Below are 24,149 nucleotides of genomic sequence, written 5' to 3' on the forward strand. Positions count from 1 at the left end.
GTTCTTTGCTCTGTGCCTTTATACGCAAGGGGGTCCGTATGCGTATAACGCAAGGATGCTGTAAATGTACAAGATGACTATTCTATTTGATTTAAGAGTCTTGCTGCACGCTAACTCGAAGTTAGTAGAATTAAATAGAATATTCTAGAAATGCTCCGAATACTTGTTTTAAATATAATTATTTTGAGTTCGAGCAATACATTGTAAACGAAGCATTTATATTAATCTTCTAGCCAAAAGAAATACGGAATAAGAGATCACAGCTGGGATCAAAAATTCAATTTGAAACTTTATTCAAATTATGGGTGTGATATGTTACTTGTACTGTGATCTGAAGTTCCTAATAAATGGATTGCAGATAGTAAGCGCATTTAAAATAGCACTTGCCGAACTACGCAGTTCTGATGAAGGGCAGTGTAATGGGATACATTGCAGTTATAATCAGGGGCGGATTATGCCCCTTTGGTGCCCTAAGCACTGAAGACTTTGGTGCCCCCTTATGCGTAATTTAATTATAAAAACAATAAACCTCATAAGTGTATTATCCATTGGGAATAATCACAACCAACAGTAAATAGAACAACTTTTACAAACAGTTTTAGGTTTTTTGACTGTTTACTGCCGATGTGATATATCGTCAAACACGCAATGGGGTCGATCGGGCCGATATATCGGTTGAGTTCTAATCCTGAGGAATTGTGACAATAAAGATTTATGCCTCCAGTCTCAACGTGAATCGAAATACCAAGAGATACAAGTCACGACTGTAGTTTGAAATTTTACCGGTACCTAGTAGTCTACCTCGGGGCGGAGTCGGAGAAAACCCAAAAATGATCGAAATATCGCGAGTTTACTTATTTTCACCTTGGGCCTGGTCTACCTTATCAAAAAAACTCCCGACTTCGCTGACCACTAGATCGTTGAAATGCGATCGTGAAACCGCCACATAGTGCAAATAGTTCATTGGTCCAATTGTTTTAAAGGGAAAAGAAATTTTTGTCAAAACAAAAATGCAGCAACGAGCAGAATACAAGGAAGTAAAAACAACAACAATTTAAGAAAACGACTCATAGGCGCATATCGTGTAAAATAAATAAGTATCAGTTTATGTGGCGTAGCATCCACCCCCGCGGTGGCGGGAGGGCCTACAGCGCAAATGGGCCCAAGCGGTTAGAATTTCGAAATTTGAGCAGTAAACCAAAAGCTACAGTGCAAACCAAGTAATGCACATCTTTTAACGTTGATGTTAGTCCTGCTCAAATCGTTTTGTTACGTAACAAAGTAAGGGAGTCGTCGATTTTCTGCGTCTTGTGGTTTGATCGCACCGGCAAAATTACGAAGGCTGTCAGAATGATGTCGAAAGCAAAACCTCTCAGTGGCGCACAGAAACGCAGAAAAAGGGCAGAAGAGGAAGAACGTATGAAAAAATTGAAGTAACCAAGATAAACAGCAAATTTTAGGTTACCATTGCCTTTTTATAGCGACATGTTGTGCTCTTTGACGAATGAAAAAAACCCGTTGTTTTAGCTCATGTCCGAGATTTTTTAGGGTCATTTCCACGAAATATTTTTGCGGGGGGCCCACGAGAGTCTTGCTACGCCACTGATCTGTATGCTCATTACTTATCGATCTTTAGATCGGTAAGTATGTTAATAGGTATTTGTCTGTTAGATGTACGCGATATCTCACGAAGGCGTGGTTGAATCTGCATTAATCATATCTCGGACCAGAAGCCTATTGATTTTAGATGAATTATGTCGTATAATTAGCGAGTTATTAATTAATTAGTGATGGGACACGCGGTGTCACTATAGAGTCATGAATAGCAAAGCCCATATATGATGAATAGAAACCGCAGTTTCGATCGATAAGTCTTCGACCGATATTCTCGTTTCTTGATTGCGCGTTACTTCGTATCACGGTGTGTACGATGTATTTACGTTTATGACAGACCAATACAAAAATTTTTTCTTTAATTTTGACCTAATCATTAAAAAGGGTTTGTCATCTCCGTCTTGTGGATAGGATAACGCTTATATAACCCCTAAATCATATGGCGCAACACCGATTGGTATAGGAATAGTTCCAACAGTTTGAGGTGTGTCGACTTGAACCTATTCTACAAAACGTCGAACCCATGTTATCCATCCCCATTCAATAGCTATACATAACAATGCCGTTCTGAGCAAATTGGTTAGACATTTAACTGTGGTCCATGCCGTTTGTTATACTAGATGTTTTTACGCAGTGGTACGCATATTCGCTCCAGAGTGACTTAAACAATTGCTTTTTTTCATTACATCTTTATTGCTTTCATGAAATCGGGACAATAATAATCATAAGAAAAAAAATGCATTCATTAAATCATTCTGCTTATATATAATATAAAAAGCAGTGTAAAATAAAGTGAGAAAACGTTAAAACACAGAATAGATAGCCTGGAATAAGCTAGCTTAAATATGAAAAACATGGGCTCTTACTTGCTATGAAATGTAAGAAACGGATTCTTGATTAATATAATATCTGTATACTGATATGATAACCTGATAAGTTTGCAATATTGACACCAAAAAGTACTTAGAGATATAGATGGATAGATCAAGAAGTACTTAGGTGTCAGTCTTCAGAGCATAGTTCTTACTGCAGAACAAGAATAAAAACAGGTCAAGAGAATCCATAAGGCTAAAATGTTCATTCCATTTCTACCATATCAGCAGCAAAAAGACTGTTGCATCAACAAAAAGACGAATATGAAACACCAGATTCAACATCATCATCAAAAGCTGTATTTTGTTATATATTTGATGAAATGTTTGGTCAATAATATGCCCAGAGTCTAACATTACATTGCTGTAATTCATCATAACAAGCCAAAACTTATTATAGCTGATGTCACTCAGATGCTCAATCCAACTGACCAAGTAAATTTTATTTTAGGTTTATTCTAAACATTGAATTCTTTGTGTGAGGATGTTTATATGGCACGAATTTCCTACAAAAATATGAATACAAACTTTCTCCTACTAGAGAAAAACATTACTTACCTCATTTAGGAGGGGTCTGAAAGAATAGTATGACAATGGCATATTCACATATGGAAACAAGAATCTAAGCCAAATTAAACACATTTTAAAGTTTTAAAATAACACAGCAATGATGATTATTCTTTATATACACTTTTGGTTCCCATGAATCAAATACCAATTAGAAAAAATTCAAAATAGCGCAATAAACAATTATATTAATAATAAAAAAAAAAAGAGTACAGTAATTGAAAAAGGGAGTGATTGGACAAGGAGTTACTGATCAATACAATAAGGCAGAAATGCGATGGAACACATGATAAAAGGCAGATTATATTGGTAGTGTAATTTTAATAATTACTGGATTAAATAACATAAAAACGAAGTAGAGGATGATCCTGATATCACGAAACCATAATCATCAAAAATGCCATATTGGCTTGTCAAATAGTATTGATTTTAACCAGGAAAGCAGAATTCCATATATATTCAAAAAATAGCTGATATTTTGTGAACAACAAACTGTTTAAGTTAATGAAAACAAAGGTAGTAGTTATTTGTTAATATGTGAGGCAGAGCACTGAAGGTTTTCCAACATTAAATGAAAATATTTGAAAAATAACGACATTGTTTCATTGTGACATGGAAGTACGATTCAAAATTTATTGCTTGTGACTAATATATTATTGCTCGAGCGACCATAGTTTTGAAGGTAAATATTTTAGTCGATACCTCATACTAAACAACTTTATGTTAACTTACAATTTACATTCTGGGAGATTTGAATAGATGCTATTCCAAAACATCTTTTTCTACATGAATTTGAAAAATCAAAATTTGTAATTTGCTACTGTAAATTTATAACAATTTACTGTTTCAGAAGCAAAAATTGTAAATGGATTTCACAAAAACTAGATTACTCAATACAATAACTATAATAGATATTTATCAGCCCCCAAAATCAATACTTAAACAGCAGCTAACACGAATGAAATGGCACGAAATATTGGGTGAGCAGAGGGCAATATATAATTTCCAATAATGTTATATTTTTAAATCTTAAATTAGATTTCATCGAAACATGAAGAAAAAAACATTCAAAAAAGGAAATCGAATCGAAAAAATAACAATGTGGAATGAAACAGTTGCCTCATTTTCATAAGCAAAATATCGTTTATTTTTGATGTTGGAACAAGTCAGAGGCAGCATTTTGAAAGAAACAATCAGAACTTACAAAATTTGATAGGCGAACGTATAAATTCCTAGTACATGAAATGTTAACATAGAAAAAATGATGAGGAATACTTCGATTATTAATATTATTCATAAAGTGACATGAGCAACTTTGAACATTAAAACAGTTGAGAAATCAACCAATAAAGTGACCCTTAAAACAGATAGAAATGAAGATTTGGACATGGTGATAACAAAATCATTTGCTCGTCGAAGCTTTCTATTTATTTCAAGAATATATAACCTAACTTTAGTAAGGCAAAGCATCAAGAGCCAATGCTGTTTATATATGAGAAGAATGAAATCATAATACACGTACAATAGCACTTTAGAATAATTAGTCTAATTAAATAAATTTCACTAATGAAAAACTGACTCTATTTTTAAATCCCTTAAAATGAGGTATGGCCAACAATTTTGTATAATTTTAATTTATAGCTTCTTTTTAGGTATTTGGAAATTCCCAGATATCAGAACATATTATTGATAATGTGATACGTGGAAACTGTTATTTGACAATTTTTGAACATAAAAAAACCTGACACCATTTCTTCCATAGTCGGTATGATGGTAATGAAGAATATATGTCCAATAATCAAGTAAAGTAAAATATCAAAAAAAAAATTTCCTCAGGAACCACGTTGGTTGCAAGACTTTTAATGTATCTTCTGCTCCGGGCATTTTCATTTTACCTTGTTGTTGTTGTTGTTGTTGTTTAGTTGTTGGTGTCACAAAAATAATCCTGCGGGGTGAAGTAATTTGGTGTCTAATTTTTCATTATGTGGAATGAGAGAGTTTTGTGCATAATGAAGCACCAAATCCTCCACTGTTTGATGAAGATTGAAAGGTTCGGCAAATCCATATCCTTCTCCAGTTCGTTGTATTAAACAATGATGAACTTTGCCGTTAGCACTGAATTAAAAAAAAAATTGAAATTAAATTAATGAATATAATTAAGTTGAAAGCCAGAGTAAAAGCAAATGAGGTGGCCTGGATTGAAAAATAACAAGATTTCCGCAAAATATCAGTTTTTTCATTCAAATATAACTGCATACCAAAACTTACTACTCAGAGGTTAGGCAAAGGATAAAAGTCGTTTATAGAATGAGCTTATCCGGAAAAACAGGAAGGTCATTTGGACAGCCTAACCATGTGATGGACCACAGTCTATCATCTGTTTACCAACTCAACAAAACGTATGTATAGAAAATCCTATGTATTCTTAATAGGCTCTAATCAAGAATGAGATAGAAGCGATTAATGTATTGTCACAAGAACATATTTTTATTGAATGATCTGTATTATATTCCAATCCAAAATAGCAACATCATGTAATGGGGTATTGGTTTACAACAGGGGTCAATGAACTTCTCAGGGTCCACAGAAAAACTTTAGCGGATTCATCATCTTTGCTTGCATAGTATAAAATATATCAGCAAAATCTAACACTTAAATACCAAAGTTTGCAAAACGAAAAGTCAAGGCAAATCTCTATACCCGATACGGGATCTTGTTCGTATGAACGATTGATCATTTACACCTCTCAAATTATTCTTGTTGTCAATAATAGGCAGTTTGCTGATGTTTAAGCTTATAAGTGAATCATCGAAAATGGGGGAAAGGCCCTAAAAAGGTATAAATTTATACTTACACAAGTGAACAGGCAAAAGCAGCTTTTCTACTTGGTCGTATGAGAAATGTCCCTGTTTGTTTATCATTGAGGAGTTTCGTAGCATCATCTCTGTGAACAAAGATGGCGTTTAAAATTAATAACCATGTATGTAAGCTGATCATAAAAAATCCCAGCATTGGCTATAACTGAACAATGTCTTGGAGATGTAAATGCAATGTAACACACAGTGAATAAATATTTTTGAATACAAAAACAAATGGTATCATGTCCAATTGCAGATTGAATCATTTCATATTCTTATTTTTTAAGACGCTTATTTTGAGCAAGGCCTTATAAAGCATCCACTGATATTGAATGCCATGAAAGGAGCTACTATTTTTAAAATACTCCCGTACGACTTTGCCTACCCTCTTTATTACACCCTGGGCGAGGAGGCGGTTATACGTTTTGAACCAGAGATTTTACCTCGCAATGCCAACACAGTTAAGTCTAGCGCTATAACCAATAGGCCTTCGCGCCAACATAGTTTAAATTTTATGGTGCAGGAGAGCTGAAATAAGCATCGTCAAAAGTTTTCTACAAATATCAGAAATGAACTAGTCTTGTATGGGTCTCAAAGATAAATGTCAAATACCCAAAGCAGCAATTTACAGAATAAAAAATATTAAAAATTATTCCGAAAATCACCTAATTTTGAATGTATTCAAATATACGCTTCCTATTGGGCTAGCATACTGTATATGCCATACAAGATACAATAAATAAAAAAGATCAGATAGAAAACGTTATACAACAGCAGAATATAATGTTGTTGATCTGAGACTTCTACCTTTCATAGTTGGGAAAGAACCAATTTTCTTTCTTGCAATGTTTTGGAAATCTATGTCGAAGATCTTCTTCAGCATCAATTGGCATTACAGAATAAACATCTTCTTCATCTTGTATTTCACCATTAAGATGAAGATACGAATTAATATCGTAATCTGAAACATCTCGCGCTCGAAGTTGCCTAAAAAAAGAGAAAAAGAAATGCATTTCAAAGTAAGATCGTAAATACTTGTCAAGAAAAATTTGTTATGTCACATATTGAGACGACATAATAAGAGACATGTAGATGTTGAGACAGAGCTAAAACAATAAGCAGCCGTAGACTCGAAACGGGATGCTTCGCAGACTAGAATTAAAAGACATAATTCTGATGAGATTTAAACTACCAGTATGTGAACGTTTCATTCATGTGCATTCAGGTAAGTATGACCCAGTATTGAATGGCATTAGCAAGGTAGTAGCAATAGGGGGTTTATATTCGTGGGCAATAAGAGCGGTCCAATATTTCTTTTGGGAATAGACAAATGTTCTTTTGAAATTCGCATTGCGACCAACCAATGTCATCACCCTGATTCCTTAGTTCTTTCAATTGTTGCAAATCATTTTTATAAAACAAGAAGGAATGGCCACAACCGAATAATTTACCATTCCGAATACATCCTGAAATAATATTTCCGAATACAGAATACTGAAATTTACAAAAATCATTGTGGAGTTACAAAAATTGAATTCAGTAATGCAGAATGGCAAGGCATATGGTTGTTTTCTCAGATTCCAATGAATTTATTAAAATGACAAATGAAAAATATTTCAATATTGAAAAATTTACTATATCAAATAGAAAAAAATGTTTTAATTAAGATATTCAAATCCTTTTGCATTTGTATTCCATTCATGAATACAATCAAATATTAATCATAATGTCCTACTAACAGAAGGAAATAAAATATTAAAACTATCAACAATGTGAATAAACTAAAAAGTCATAACCCAAAATCGAGTCAGTTTCAAATAGTTGTACAAATTTCTCACATAATAATTGAATCTCTCTGTTTCTTTCCGTTGTGAATTTCTCCTTTTAAACTATTAATAATAAAATCTTGTTGTCGGTTTTCTTGCACTTCTCTATGTAATTCATCGTCCAAGGTGACTTTTTGTTGAATAACACTTTGCAAACGTCCCTGTAGACTCCTGAAGTTGTCCATCAACCTAAAAAACAAAACAAGCTTTAAAAACAAGATTCAATCTCTTGAAATTTAAAGACAAGATAGGTAATTACTACTGCAGGGGCCATATGACCATGTTGACCTTGAAGTCTTGCACGCCTCCTTCCGATTATATTTCATGATTATTGTTTGTTTGTTTATTCTTATTGCAATATGTACTTATAAACATGTAATAAAATATACAGAAATAAATCATCTATTCATTTATCTATCAGATGTTGCAGAACAAGTATGTATTCTATGTCGGCATATCTGAATATTTCCTAGCTACTACGTGAGAATTATTGAAATTGCACTGTCAAATCGACCTGCTGAACTTTGGATTATTCTTATTCAAAAAGGTCAAAACCACATTTCAATAGCCATTATGCAAGATTCTACTCATGGAACAATGGAGTGTACTGGAACATAGAAACCTAACCTTGACATGGAAGCAGGGGTGTACAGTATACTAAAGGGCAAAATCTTTTCGGCAAGGTGTCATAAGCTCGACACACCACCAGAACAGGACGAAAAATGCCAAAATAGTATTAGACCAATTAAACTATCGATTGTGGCAGATGTGAACACAAACCTGCTTTCATCATGATTCCCTCTGTTTAAACATAGTTCTAATACAGAACATTGATTTTCAAATATTTCTATTGTTTTCGCGTAAGCATCAATGGCAGTTTTGCTGTGTTGTATTTTCTATGAAAAGAATGAAAAAAAATGTTGAATTTGAAAGAAAATACAGTGGATTGGAAGTAGGTTGAGAGAAATAGCAATGATATAACTGGGAGAACTTATAGTTTGTAATATTGTGAGTGGCATTGTAGAGACAACATTAGTCTATGTGTGAAAGGGTTTATAAAAACACGAGAAGATAAGATTAGAATAATATTACTTAATGAACCAAGTCTCGGCAGAAAAAATTACAAAAATTCATCACAGATTTGATGGCACATCCGGGGCAGCCGTGGCCGTGACGGGATGGCCTAGCGGGCAAGCGACTTAGCTGTGTTGGAATCACAGATGTCATATCTAGGGTTCAAATCCCATGCACCCCACCGTACCCATAGGGTAATGAATTGGATAGGCAATGCCGAACCGGAAAGATTCTGGTCCTTCGAAGTAAAAAAGTGAAAGAAATACATATGGTGAGATATCAGTGGCTACTTATATAGTGCCTTATCAATAGCGAAAAGCGAGTATTGTATAAAAAACATTATTATTATGATTATCAGCTGATAAACAATGATGACAGAATGCGAATGAAACAGCATGTTATCATTTCATGCTTAAAATACCTATGTCAACAATTTAATCTAAAATATTGAAAGTACTAACGTTTTATTTTCCCTATATTTACTATTTTATTAAAATATACGGTACTCATGGCATGGTTCCATATCAAAATGAAAGTAGGAGCTTATCTAAAAAATCAATACAATTTTCATCAAACAATCGACAGTAACGGGTCAAAATACAATAAAAACAAACAAAATTATCATTCTCTGCCCAAACAACGCCCCAAAATGAAATTTTACTAAAAATTTGCCTTCAGGGCATGCTTCTTGAACTAATTAGTATAAATAAAAATCCTAGTAACGAGCCATTTTGCTATAATGATCATTCACGTTACCCATTCATTCTTGGGCAAACTTCTTTAGAAAATAATAAATTCTTCAAAGTAACCATAGTAGAAAATAATAATAATCAAATCCACTCAGAATTGAATACATTGACACCATTTAGAAAAAATAAAAAAATAAACATCAATCCACTTCTGTCACTAAAAATGACAAAAAAAAAAAATTATTGGATATTATTCTATATTAATTAATATACACATCAATAGGTACTCCCATAGTGTGTGTACCAGGTTAGGGTTAGGCCATATAGTTTTATTACAAGTTCGGGAACTGTCTGTGTTAGCCAAGTGAATCTACTTCATGCCCATAGGTTTCAGTCCCTTTACACAACTTGATGTAAAGTAGGCGAACAAAATTAGTTACCTCCATATTGGTACACTCACTTCTGGAGCGCACATCAATACAGCACAATGAGTAGGTGGCGCATCCTGTAAGCAATCAGTACACTACTATCTTCCATTAGGATTATAATACAGTTTAAAACCATGAATCGATTATATTATAGCATATTGACCTCATTCGGAAATTAATCAAGACCACTGATCAAACCTGTTGTCTTTTATTATATTCATCGTGCTGTCTTTCATAATCATTACTATTGTCAACAACTCGTTTATGAATTTCTTGCAACGCTTGACAAAGTTGATTAATATCTTGGGTCGAAATTACCTGGAAATAAAATTGTAAATTTATTGTGTGATTGATAGGATAGGACTAGGTAGGCAAATATCTGAAACTTTCGGTTGCAATCAGCTTTTATAATAGTCTTTGATTATGTATGTTCGTAATGAATTAAAGGCCGCAGTACAGATATATTACTGTAATTCCAAGAATGTAGTCTTAAAATTTGACACAGATCATTATTCACCAGTACAACTAAGAAAATTTTCAGAAAACAGTATTTTCGATTATTTTGGTTCTTAAAAACACTTCTTTCAAATAATGGGTGTTGGAAATTGCCATTTGAATAGCCTCCTTCCGGGCATTTCACTTACAACTAAAATGATTGAAAATCATTCTAGATGCAGCCTAATAGAGCTATATAGGAAACACATAAAAATAACTAAAATTTTGTAATATACTGTTTATTGGTGTAAATTAATGTTTTATTGAACACGAGCAAGACATAAGACACATGTTGCCTCTGCTACATTAAAGTGAATGACCTCTGGAAACCAGCATGGCAGTATTTATACCCAGGAAGCATGCTTCACCATGCATGTTTTACTTTACCCACATTGCCATACCACCATGCTGTGCTGTCATTGGTCAGTTGAAGAGTGGGAAATAAAATTAAAGCACAGTTATCCCAGAATGATAATCCCCTTGACAAAATGTAAATGAGAACACACAAGTTAAGAATCTCCCTCTATTTTCTTTTTAAAGTGAGAGGGACCCAGAATTTAATTTGTAAAAGGTGTGACACCCTTCTTGGTCAGACAATCTGCCAACTGCATTTTAATAGCACAATTCACAATGTTCATTACTTATCGATCTAGATCGGTAAGTATGTTGATAGGTATTTGTCCGTCTGTTTGACACTTTCGTATGTTATGCGATATCTCACGAAAGCGAGGTTGAATCTGATCCAAATTTTGCATGTGCATTCATCATATCTCCGACCAGGAGCCTGTTGATTTTGGATGACTTATGTCTAATTAGCAAGTTATTAGTTAATTAGTAATGGGACACGTGGTGTCGCTATTGAGTCAGAGTGAAGGATACATGAAGTCGACAGTCTCTGATCGCTATCTCGTTATCTGCTTAAAAGAAATCATTTCTTTCAGGCTACAAAGTTCAATTCATAGTCTCTTCTCAGTATCCCCTTTCATGGATTGAAAAGATTATATCAGCGATTGACAGTATGTGATGCATTCAATTGGAAGTTGCATAGAATCTAGAAATCCACTGGATAACTCTGCATTTAACGCAGCAAGATACATAGCAGAATCAATTTTCTAGAAAATTCTTGAGTTATGCATATGATGAAGCATGTCCAACTGCTTATGCAACTTCAATAAATGCATTTTCCCCTCAATCCTATTGTAACCATCTTTCAAGAAAAGAATTCTATTGTCAATTTCATTACCATTCTGACTTGGTAATATTTTTATACAGTAGTGTACAGTAGTTGTTCTTATTTCAACACTTTGACCAAACATCGTAATTTTGTCCTCTTCAAAATTTCTGATGTTTTTGCTCTCTTTATTAAAGATTCTTTACTCAGAAGTAGGAGAAGGGATTTGGGAATGAGTTCGCAACTTATGTAGCATGATATTCCCAATATCTGTATTGGCGAACATATAACATAAATAGATCGCACTTCCATTATTACCGTCACCAAACTTAAAAGTAAGGTAGCTCACCTTTTGCTTAATTTTGTTATGCAAATTGCAAGGAACATTTCGATGTAGTGCACTAGCCAATCTACTGCACGAACTGTTGATGTACAACCCGAATCAAAAACCGCACATCCTCTTGTTTCATCCACCAGACTATTTCTGCCATTTGATAATAGTGTGATATTGACAAGCTCATTCATCAACAGCATCCACTTCTGATTTAAGTGAATCTTTCTTGTGAGGGCACCTTGTAGTAGGTATGATGTTGATTGGATTTACAAACTGCACAACTGAATTTCAATTGCTTGCGCTGCTCTTTCGTAAGGCAATCTTCAACCTAATGATAAATTGACCGACATACAGCACAGCGGCTAACAGAGCCATCTTTCCGCAGTGGATTCATTTTTCGAGGACCCTTTCTTTTATGAAAATCTTTTCCTGAGATATATTTCCTGAGTGGTTCATCTTTAACTTCAACAGAAGTTGACTTAAACATCAGGCTTTTCCCAAAAATTCTTTTCATAGAGGATTTCATGCTTTCGTACTCCAGTTTACTGGTAGCTATCAAAACATGTCGTTTATCATGTTGACTCAGTTCAGCACCTTCAAGAAGTTTATACACCAATACAGAATCTGGTAAGGTCATGTCAATTTTCTTAGACTTTGTATACAGCCTCTCGAATCTCAAAATGTAATCCCTGACATTCTCACTCGGTTCTCTTTTGAAAGTTTCGAATTCATGGTACGCATCATATGCCTGACAGACTTTACATCTTTCAAATACTACATCCAATTTCTCTGGCAGAGTTGACATACCATCATCTTTGTTCAACTCTTCTGCAGCAATCTCCATGGTTGTTTCCTTGGCTTTCCCAGTCAGCGATAAAGCAACAGCAATTGCCTGTTTAGGCTTTGGAAGACTTGTAACCAATGTCCACATTGTCACTCCACTGACTGTAAGGTTTCTTCGAAAACTGGAGGATTCTTGTATCCATGTTCCATAATTGCTTCAGTGGTTTTACCCACATTGTCATACCATCATTGGTCAGTTAAAGAGTGGGGACTGGGGAATATAATTAAAGCCCAGTTATCCCAGGATGATATCCCCCGGACAAAATGTAAATGAGAACACACAAGTTAACATAGCCAATCATTAGAATTTAAAAGTGAACACAAATGAATGTTGATATTTACTAAGAAAGAAACAAATAATATTCCACAAATTTTATTTGGCAAGAAGCAAAAAATGCCCAAAATATACTGTTATTGTATGGTGATTGAGTGTAGACGAGCAGTTTCAACATCAAAACTAAATAGACAGTGCCATATATGTATAACTGGGATGGAACACTGATAACAAATGACAAAAACTGTGAATTCAGATAATTTAATTATGTGCATGTTGTGTATGCTGCCCTTATAGTTATTATGTTATATAGAGATACAATATAGTTGTTTTGTTAGTCAGATGAAATTGAATAGCCTGAACAAATAAATCTCAATTTTCCACAGTTAGGATACAGCTACCAGTGCAACAAAATTTCGAACGTAAAAGTAATTGTATGCAAACAGTAAAATTGATATGATTGAGCACATAGGAATGATAAAATAAACAATGCAGACCAGAATACATATGTCACTATTCATAAAGAAATATGATCTCATTTCAGCAAAAATAACCTAGATACCTAATATAGGCAAAATGTTATGCTAGTAATGCTACGATAAAACTTTTCTAATGGATTTTTCAAGTTCTAGAGATGGAGCAATTTTCAAACATTTGAATTTTCTGAAATTGTAAAATGTATTGAATGGGCTACAATTAAAAATTATAATCTTTTCTCATCTAAGAATTATAGCCAGAGAAGGACAAATCGAATAATTTACCATCATAAATAACATTTTCATAGACTATTTTCAACAGATAAATTTTCATATTTCAATGAAAATTAACTTTGGGATAAATGTTCTTTTGCTTGATTTTACATTTTTCGCTGTCAGAAGTTTAGTAAAGTCTTTTCTTTTGTGTGGAGCATAAGGCTCAATATGTCAAATGAAATTATTTTAAAATCAGGAATTCACTATATCAAGTGTACGAAATTACGATCCTTTATTCATTTTGGAATCATGATTATATCCATATGCTACTGCGCTGTATGTTATTAATCTTGTGGTGAAAAATTCATAGTTCGACCCCATTCCAAATCTATCAAGTATACTGCATTTCATATCTACAATCATTCAAAAAATTGGTGCCATTTGATGTTTGAAGTATTTGATTATACAGTGTGACCCACACAGACCCATAAAATTTTAAATTACTCAAAATGAAGAAAATTAATATAATACTTGAACTTCTGTTTGTATAATTTTTTCCCAAAGGTTACAGTAATTTAGGCCACTGTGCATAAAAAGTTATGTTCTCTCTAGAATATGTTCCAAATTACCTAGGTTAAGATTTTTTGGCCACCATGTCCATCTAAATAGAACTAAAAATCATTAGGTTGCCTATGCTTGTTGGGCTCCATTAGTTGATGCATCACATAAACGAACACTGTTCTAACACAAGGGTTTTTTTCAAAATATATTTAGCAACTAGAATAACAATAAAAGAATAGGTCTTTATGTTAAAACCATATAGCCTATGAACCAACAAACCTGTCGACAGGCAGGAAACTTGAGACAAACAGTAAGATCATCATTATATTGTCTTAATGAAACCGTTGTATGATAATCAATCAGATCTTTTACTGATTTAAACTGAAAAGGAGGTGAGAATCCATACATTCCTGCTCGGCAGTAAATTCTTATCAGTTTATTCATTCCATCTGTAAAAATTTGAATAACAAACATGAAATGATTTGCAAATATAACAATCAACTTTCTAACATTTACTATACAAAACCTGGCTCTGGGTGCTAGACATAGGAAGATTCTTGACACAGTGGCTTGGAATAAATGTGTCATGAGTCTAAGAATAAACTTGTTAACACTGTTGTAGCGTAAAAAGACCAGCTGATGCACACACTGTATTAAATGTGCCATAAATGAAATGATTATGATATCAATAAAATAAAAGTTAAATCAAAAGCGAACAATTATCCAGAGAAAGTTTTTTGAAGAGTGGCCATTTTTGATGGTTTAATTTTTAATGTAACTTTGCGTAAAGTAGGGACGCTAGTACGCAACTAAAAGTGCCATTAGCAAAAAAGTCATTGATAGATGATCAGGCATTGACACGGAAACATATGTACCGTATATTTGTTGTTCAGGGGTGACGACTGTATTGATGCAGAGCAAAAATAGAAACAGGGTATATTTCTGGAAATATAAGGTTTTAACTTTTAACATCTCACAAATGTTTATGCGCAAAACTTCTCATTTTCCTTATGCCTCTAATATTCCTAAAATAAAGAAATACCATTATCAATACTCCACATTATATATGGGTAGCCTCCACCTATTATGAATACACATCTAATAGGATTTCAGTATCGGAAATTAATAAAGGGTTTAGGCAAACTTTAAAACCCTAATTGAATAAAAATAATTAAAGAAATCAGCATTAATCATAACAACAACACTAAAAAAATATGAAAATGAATGATCAATATCATTTTCACCTTTTCGCAAAGTTAGTGTGTAGTCACCAGGAGCAGCAGTTGCATCTCGTACAAGGAATGTTCCATCAGAAGTATCTCGAAGTATTTCATTGACTTCATCTCGAGTTATATTTCCCCAATACCATTCATAATCCTAAAAAACAAGTTATTAATAATAATAGCATAATATGAATTTGGTGTGATTGAAGTAAATGAAAATAAAAGAAAACCATACTTACTTGCATTGAACTACCCCTTTCATTTCCAAAATTTGGTCTGTTAAAAAAAAAAAAATATCCAATTATTTAACTTTATTCAAGACGTTGCTGCACACTAACAAAAAGGATTCTCGAAAACATTATAGAAATGCATATGTGTTAGTGTGCAACAAGACTCATGTATCAAATATCAAATAAAATAGTCATATTTATTCCTGCTGCAGCGTTCTTGCATTATACGCGTATATGGATGCACTTGCGCAAAGGCGTAGTAGTAGAGCAAGGAAAGGTAGTTAGTCTCACATAACTCCAACTCATAGATAGTCAAATTATTTATTGTCAAAATGCCAAAAGTTCACAATACTGAAAACCCTTTCAGAATATTTCATGCAAACATATCAAAGAGAATCCAAGAAATACTAAGCCATACCAAGGAAGAGGAATTTGAAATATTTTAAAATAGGCCACATTCAACAGAGAATTTTACAATTTGTAGATTCATGGAAACCACGATGTGTAATGCTGAACATTTGAGGTAAACATTGTTTTGTTTATTATTTTCTCTCATAATTAACAGTATCAAATTACCTTGGTGGAATCACTGGAGGTGATTCGTCTTCATGGCGATAATGATGTTGAGCAGAATCATCAATTTCTGGGATTACGCCAAGAGTAGGTGGAGGTATCGGTGGCGGACGAGGAGTTGATGGCATGGGGAGTGGAATTGTTTGAATGTATCTGACATATCCTGCTGGAACATAACCCATCAAGCCAGTTCGCATGTTAGTGCCATAGATCCAACCTTCAGGATTTTGTTCTGTTCCCTGAAAAAACATAATATCAATAATGCCTTATATTACAATAGATCTATCATCTAGCACGCTAACTATAGAACTATGATGATTAGCAAGTCAGTCAGTTGAAAACGATCAATGACGCAGTTGTCAGTTGCACACACTTGTATCTGGAATTCTCCAAATCATCATAATGCACACAGATGCTCATGATGGGCTATGAAGTGATGAATGTGAAAGCAGCATAGGGGTATAATGTGTACACAAAAAATACTATTCATCAAATGTATTTAAGGTATGAAAGTGAAATTTTGAATGCGGCTAAAATGACCCGCAAAATTACAATACTCTGGATTAGGAAGGAATCTATTAACCTGATCTGTGATAAATTTAATAGTAAAGAAACAAAACCATATATAAGATTCCTAATAAAAACCAACAACATTATTGTGTCCTCAAAAGCAAAATAAAAGATGGTCGCATAAATGAGCAGTGATAATTATCTGATCAAAGCTTGTACTTTTCAAGCACTGAAAACTACACATGATATTGAAGTAGCCTACTACACTGAAATGAGTTCAAATCTCCATGCTAGATGTTTTTGCAATACAGCAATGAGCAATTAGTACTTTTGAAATCGTAAGCGAGCATTCAATTGAATTTTGATAACCTGCTGGCGTTTAGTATGAAATAAAGATAGGATTTGATAAGGAAAAATCAAATTCCTAGACTAACTGGAATATATTTGAAGTCGAAACTTTCACAGAGGACACTAATTGCAGTCAGAAACTACAATGAATATTGATTGTATGGAAAGCATTGGCTACTCAGAGTTTGAAGAAAAGGTCAAATTGAAACCGGAAAAGGCAATTACAGTGAATGAAAAAACTGGAGGAAGTTTAACAAACAGATGATCATTAGCTTCACATTCAAGGCATCTCTCCAGATCTTGAGGTTCATATCTTGCAACCAACCGATATTCGATACCTGGAGTTGAAAAAATAATATATATGAATATGATATAAAACAACAGAATTCTGTCCATTTTAATTTTGGACATAAATTGATAGCATCAATATTATACAGAAATCGGACAAGAATATTGCAATACAGAGGAGGTTTCTTTATTTTACAAAGCAATCCAACTTCACAAAAACTATTTTAGAACTGAAAATATAGAGAAATGGTAACTGAATGATGTTGTAAATTCAATGATATATTTTCATATAAAATTACCGTGAACATTCCATAAACAAAAAATGCCAAATTTTGACCAGTTACATAATATGGGTTAATAATATTTTTTGGGCGAAAATTGAAGTTTATTTTTCAAAATATTCATACAAAACATAACAATGCCAACAGTATAAATATACAACAAAATCCGGCAGATGGTCCAGCCAAACATATAAGGTTTGAGCATTGAGTAAACAAACAAAAATATGATAAGTCAATTATTTACACTAAATCTATTTTATTGAACAAGCAACAAAATTTGGGAACGATATGTGATACAGACCATTAGACTTTTAATTAACAATCAAGAAAAAAAAACCACACACTATATATTTGTTTAACTTTAATTGAAAGTTGGAGGACGACGGATTCAATTAGGCATGATAAATGAACCAATAACTTTAGAATCAATTCACAATTTGAGACAGGATAAGTGTAAGTTTGCCTATTACTCTAAAATACGAGGATGGACTGAGCACTCCTAGGCTTCAATGATTGAAATCAAAAGATTGCAATAAAATAACAACTCACCAGGGCTACCAGGAGGAACCTGGTGCGGATATAATTGTGGTGGACGTGACATACTTTAATCCACCGCCCTTTCAATCAAAGCTACGAAGCAGGTACTGAAACCAACTATTCATATATTCCATCATTACATGCAATGCTCGATAGATATATCACCCAGGAAGCAAGCCCATGTTTTACAGAATGCTATCAATTGATGATTATTACCAAATGAAATCTAGAATATATTCAACGACATTAATGTTTATAAGCAGGAGTTCAATGCAGCAATGGTAATTTGCTACAGTTGGGAGAAGTTTAAGCTAATATGAAATTCAGGTAACTTTCTAAAAATTAAAAAATTTTATTATTCGAAGATGTCGAAATGAACTGCTGAGTCAGATACTCAAAGCAACTTACAACAATAAGCTTAAGAACATAACAAACAATACTGGCCAAAAATCCTGTATGATGCTGTTTATTTTATTGTTTCAGGTGGCAGAGCGGAAAAAGCTTAATACAGCCTCAACTCTTTTAAACGAGTATCAGTTGGGACATCTTTGGTGCAGATGCAAACTTATTTTTGCACTTGTAGCAATACCAAGCATTCAATCAAACTAGTCGAATGCCCTTCACTATAATGGGTTCCAAACACTATTTTTCCTAAGGAATCAATGGCAGCATGGCACACTATCCTAATTCCAAGAATGTCTTCATTTGGTTTAATAAAACAAACACTCCATGTGTCTACCAAACAAAAGGCGTCTGGCCCGACAGCAGATGCGTCATATCGCGCCATGCTTGTCTCGATAATAATCTAAAGTATTCGCGGGCGTCATGTGACCAAACTTGCCGTTTTCCAATCAAAACTCTCGAATGCCACGGTAGAAAATTTTTTCTTTCGGTAAATCTGTTTATTTTTTTCCCCGAGGAATTCAATGATGACATTTTTAGATTGTTGTTCTCTATATTTTTTGCGCAAGTTCATTTTACTGTATTTTTACCGATATTGAAGGACAACCACGTCCAGACGTCCCCCAAAGGAGGGGTGTCTGATCATCGGTAAAATGGGTTTCTCTGAAACGAAACAATGTCGCTCGATCTGTATAGTGTGTTGTACTGAATGGTGACGTTTTCAGATTGCGCTTCCTTTTAGTTTAGTGTGCAGTACCGGTTTGTCGAATTGTCCAGATATGGCAGTATGGAGGCCCAGACTGTTTCGTACAGTCGTAAAGAAAGGGTTTGCACTTAATATTATAATTGATGTCTTTTGACGTACAGGATATTTGTACTGAATGGTGACGTTTTCAGATTGCGCTTCCTTTTAGTTTAGTGTGCAGTACCGGTTTGTCGAATTGTCCAGATATGGCGGTATGGAGGCCCAGACTGTTTCGTAAAGAAAGGGTTTGCACTTACAGTACGGCACACTTTACAGATCGAGAGACAATCTCTCGTTTTAGAGAAACCTATTTTAACGGTGATCGAATATCCCTCCTTCGATGGACGTCTGGCGGATTTTGTCTCCCGATATCGATAAATTGAAGCTGCGCAGTAAACTAACAAAAAGCGCAATCTAAAACCATCACCATTGAATTCCTCGTGAAAAAATAATCAGATCTACCGATGTAAAAAAAATTTTACCGGTGCGTTCGAGAGAAATGAGCAAAAAACGATTGACGGCGTGTGACGTCACTGAATTTCAATCGACGCACGCAGGCACGCATCGGCCGTTCCTCGACGTAAACCTTGGCGTGCCGTGTTTCTCTCATTTTCAATGTGGATAGGGTGGCGTGTTAACGATAATAAATGGATCACAGATAATAAAAATTACATTGTGATAACACACAATCGATAAACAGTAAAATTAATGCCTCGATATAGCATTAGATGAATTAGTTCATAAAGCAATAATTTAATCTAATGCCGCAACGAGACATTCATATGCCACAAAATGTGCAACTTGCGTAATTTATACAAGAATAGATCGGCGAAAAACGAGAATCAAATTAGCAAAATAACTTAATATAATGCCCCATCGATGTATTCATATGCCGCAAATGTTCAGTTTGCATAATTTATACTAGTATAGATCGGTAAAAAACAAGATTTAAAATAATATAATGTCCCATCGATACATTCATATGCCGCAAATGTTTAACTTCGAAAGTTACGGTATACGAGAATAATTTAATTCAATGCCACATCGAGGCATTCATATGCCACAAATGTTAATCTATACGAAAATAATTTAATTCATATGCCGCAAATGATCAACTTGCGTAAATTACACAATAATAGATTGGCAAGAAACAAGAATCAAATTAACAAAATAATGTAATATCATGCCGCATCGATGTATTCATATGCCGCAAATGTTCAATTTACGTAATTTATACTAGTATAGATCGATGAAAAGCAAGATTCAAACTAATATAATGCGGCATCGATACATTCATATGTCGTTAATGTTAACTTCGGAGTATACGGAATACGAGAATATTTTAATTCAATGCCACGTCGAGGCAATCATATACCGCAAATGTTAATTTGCGTGATTTATGCAAGAATAGATAGGTGAAAAACTAGAATCAAATTAATATAATGCCGCATTGATGCGTTCGTATGCCGCAAATGATCAACTTGCGTAGTCTGTAAAAAACAAGAATCAAATTGGCAAAATAGTTTAATCCAATTGATCATCGAGGCTTATATTTTACTATGAATTGTTGACGCTCAAATTTAAATAAAAATCTCGAATATAATTATTAAATGATATCGTAATTCGTAATCGTTGTGCGTTCTGGAAGTTTCAGTTCTAAATAACCGAAGATGCTATGTTAAATTGTTGTAATTACAGGTATTAACGGGCATACAAAGTTTCACTATCGATATTAATTTAACTCTTGAAAAAAAAAACTTCGATATCGTGCATCGTTTTGACTTCGTTATACGACAATTCAAACGATGTCATGTAGTCACAAACACTTATAATAAAATTAGTTGGACTCGTAGACGTATTAATCGAAACGCATAATTTTGTAATCTCTTGATATTATTTAAAAGTAATTATTTTATTCACAGACGTTTGCATTTACGCGACATTATTTTAATTAGGCACTACCAACAGTAGACTGAATATAATGATTCAGAAATACATCGTATATCTAACCATATAGGTCAGTATACATCGGTAAAAAACGAAAATCAAATTAGCAAAATTCGAGAGCCGTGCCGAACTGTACGTGACTTTCTTTGACGTCATATCCAGACATCTGACGTTCTCACGCATCGAGCTCGCAGACGACTCGACGCCCCCGGTTTCACAGACGCCTATTCATATTTTGGCTCTTCCGGAATGTAGACGCAAATCCGGATTCGGGATAGTGTGCCGTACTGACTTAATATTATAGGCTAATTGATGTCTTTTAACGTACAGGCTATTCTTGAAATCTTCCATGGCTGAAGACTATTTTCAATTTTAAGGAGTCAGAATTTCAGATTACTAGGCTCTGAAGTTGAGAGTCAAGCGACAGATCAAAGTTTTTCAACTGCACCGTAACTACAGAACTAACGTTACCGTATAACTCCATACCGTACCGGTAAATGTCCTGATTACTGGCAGGGGGCAAAAGGTCTTGGTGAGTGCAAATCTTGAAATAAAAATTAGATGCAGATAATGACTGCGTGAGCAGTCTGCCTACCGGACAGAAGACCGGTAATAACTTTACATGTAATACCGGTATTATCACAGTATCAGTACAGTAATATCAAACCCTGAATCCAGATACAGATACTTTAATAGCTAAACTGAGGGCATAAATAGAAGGAGCTTGCTGCTGCAATGGATGAATAAGGGAATCGACTCAACTGCATGAAAAAAGACTTGCCGACTTCCACTTCTCTACCGTGACCTGCTGACCTGGCTACTGTACTACCATAAGCTAAGGTAGTCCATTTCCGCACATCCATACGGTCAGACAAGTTCAAATTTTCTATTGCAGTATTGTGTCTTGTTACGTTTGGCAGTTTCACGTTAATTTGATGAATATTTTACACTTCTTATCTAAAAAAAAAAGGAAAAACGCTAACAGATGTATGCATAGCAGCATAACTTAATTTATCATCTCTTTGGAAAAACGAGAAAAGTCCTGGTTCGTCACGCCTCCTAGTGTCAAAAATATCAAAACAAAGGCTGATACGAGATTAATGAGTTCCGCCTGGACAAGGAACGCTATTTTGAGGCAATTGTTCTTTGTCATTTATCACGCCGCCTAATGGGAATTTAGCAAACAGCTAATGAAACGCCCATAATATTTATACTAATATCTTAGGTAGTTTTCAAGGAGATCTCGTCCGATCGCGTTGCTATCATATAATGTGCTAAAGGCCAGTGGTTCCCAAACGCTGGTTCGCGGACCCAAGCTTTTTTGGTGGTCCGTGAAAAACTTCGTTTTGTTGTTTTGCTGCCGTCTCAATCGCTTTACCAAAGACGAAGTTGCGTTGGTTTATTACGCAACTTCTCTTCCGCCGTCATATTGCTGTTTGATAACTGCGGTATTAGTTGCCTCGCAACGTCTTGGCGGCCGAATAATCACACTTTTCCCTTCCGATTCACCGCAAAAGCGCTCCGTCAAATCTCGCTGGATCGAGAAACCTGAAATCGGCACGCGTGTTTTCTCTATTCTGCATTCTTTTCCTGCTTAATATGACCAGCCAAATAAAAGGTTATGAATAATAATTTTTTTTTAAACCAGAAAACAGTCAAGGACAGTAGCCTATAATATTTCAGAACTTCGCCATGACATCCAGTAAGATATCAACTACTGTATATGTAAATCCTATCCTAACTTGCTGCGACCCTGCGGGTGGTCATGAGACGCGTAACAAAAGAGCCGCAGAAATCTTTTCCGGGTGATGCACAGCAGAATTTTGAGCAGGTGTAGTAGTGTCAAGTAACCGACGACTTTTTCATTGTGAAATCATTTGTAAATTAATGTAAATTCTTTTTCTTTGGGGCGTCGATCAACTGCAGATGTATTAATAGCCTATGTTATTAATTACAAACAAAGCATTTTTATTTTTTTTTTCAACAAGAACGAAGAGAATAGGTCTTCTTCTGGACCAGAAAATTCTCAAAAAGTAAAAAGTAGATGAAGCGAATTTGTTGACAATCAAAAGAGAAAGCAAGTCTATGTTGTGATTCTACTTTATAGTCCAAATTTAAAAAGAATTGTTGTCACTATTTTGGATATCGAATCCTGATAAACGAATAACAATCGCTAAGTAATCGAGTAATCAAACTGTTGTCCGTATTTTCAACCAGTTACTTATGCAAAAAAAAACAGTTTCATCACTAGCTTAATTAAAACGAAGCGTTGAAATCGACTGGAAGCCGCTGCAAAGCTACGTGTTGCAGAAGCTTCTCCTCGTTTGCATCTTATATTGGAAACGAAACAGCAGAAAATTCTCACTAAAGTTAATTGTGTTTGTACATGATATGACATGTAGGCCTACATGTTTTTTTGTGAGATGTTTTCTGTGTGCCTTTATACGCCGAATGAGTGCCCGACATTGCAATTTATTACGCAAAAATACGTTATTATTATATGTTCCACCCCTTTGAGTTTTTTGCCGGCACATTAGTTGATAGTTTTTTCACGTGTGAAATGTTTTTTGATATGACTTTTTTATTATTATCTAGAAGCATATTAATAAGTGCACGACATTGCATTATATTACGCAAATATATGTTATTATTTTCTGTTCCACACTTTTCAATTAGTACATTTTGTTTACTGGTCCGCCGTGTGCTAAACCACACGTGTAGTGCATTAAATTGCATTTGAAAGCAATCTGTATACTCATGGAGAGTT

The 24,149-nt window shown here is 34.3% G+C and overlaps 1 protein-coding gene across 1 annotated transcript; it reads right to left on the reverse strand.

The window, feature by feature from the left end:
* Positions 1–3,115: 3,115 nt before the first annotated feature.
* On the reverse strand, positions 3,116–18,538 carry LOC120335427 (phosphatidylinositol 3-kinase regulatory subunit gamma-like). The gene is made up of 12 exons (XM_078109647.1): positions 18,301–18,538; positions 17,408–17,520; positions 16,328–16,563; positions 15,761–15,797; positions 15,543–15,675; positions 14,578–14,747; positions 10,127–10,246; positions 8,518–8,633; positions 7,750–7,926; positions 6,719–6,898; positions 5,908–5,997; positions 3,116–5,168 (listed from the first exon to the last, which is right to left on the reverse strand). Exons 1-12 carry the CDS (start codon positions 18,350–18,352, stop codon positions 4,985–4,987), a joined length of 1,608 nt encoding a protein of 535 aa, XP_077965773.1. The 5' UTR covers positions 18,353–18,538; the 3' UTR covers positions 3,116–4,984.
* Positions 18,539–24,149: the final 5,611 nt, after the last annotated feature.

Source organism: Styela clava, chromosome 2 (assembly GCF_964204865.1).
Source record: "Styela clava chromosome 2, kaStyClav1.hap1.2, whole genome shotgun sequence".
Lineage (NCBI taxonomy): Eukaryota > Metazoa > Chordata > Ascidiacea > Stolidobranchia > Styelidae > Styela > Styela clava.

Bases quoted from the DNA above. Each gene is read 5' to 3' on its own strand.
- LOC120335427 (XM_078109647.1), bottom strand. From the start codon at position 18,352: ATGTCACGTCCACCACAATTATATCCGCACCAGGTTCCTCCTGGTAGC. The intron at 15,676-15,760 runs GTAAGTATGGTT...CTTGTTTTTTAG, and splicing joins AAAGGGGTAGTTCAATGCAA to GATTATGAATGGTATTGGGG. The intron at 10,247-14,577 runs GTTTGTTGGTTC...TTTTATTTCCAG, and splicing joins AGTTTCCTGCCTGTCGACAG to GTAATTTCGACCCAAGATAT.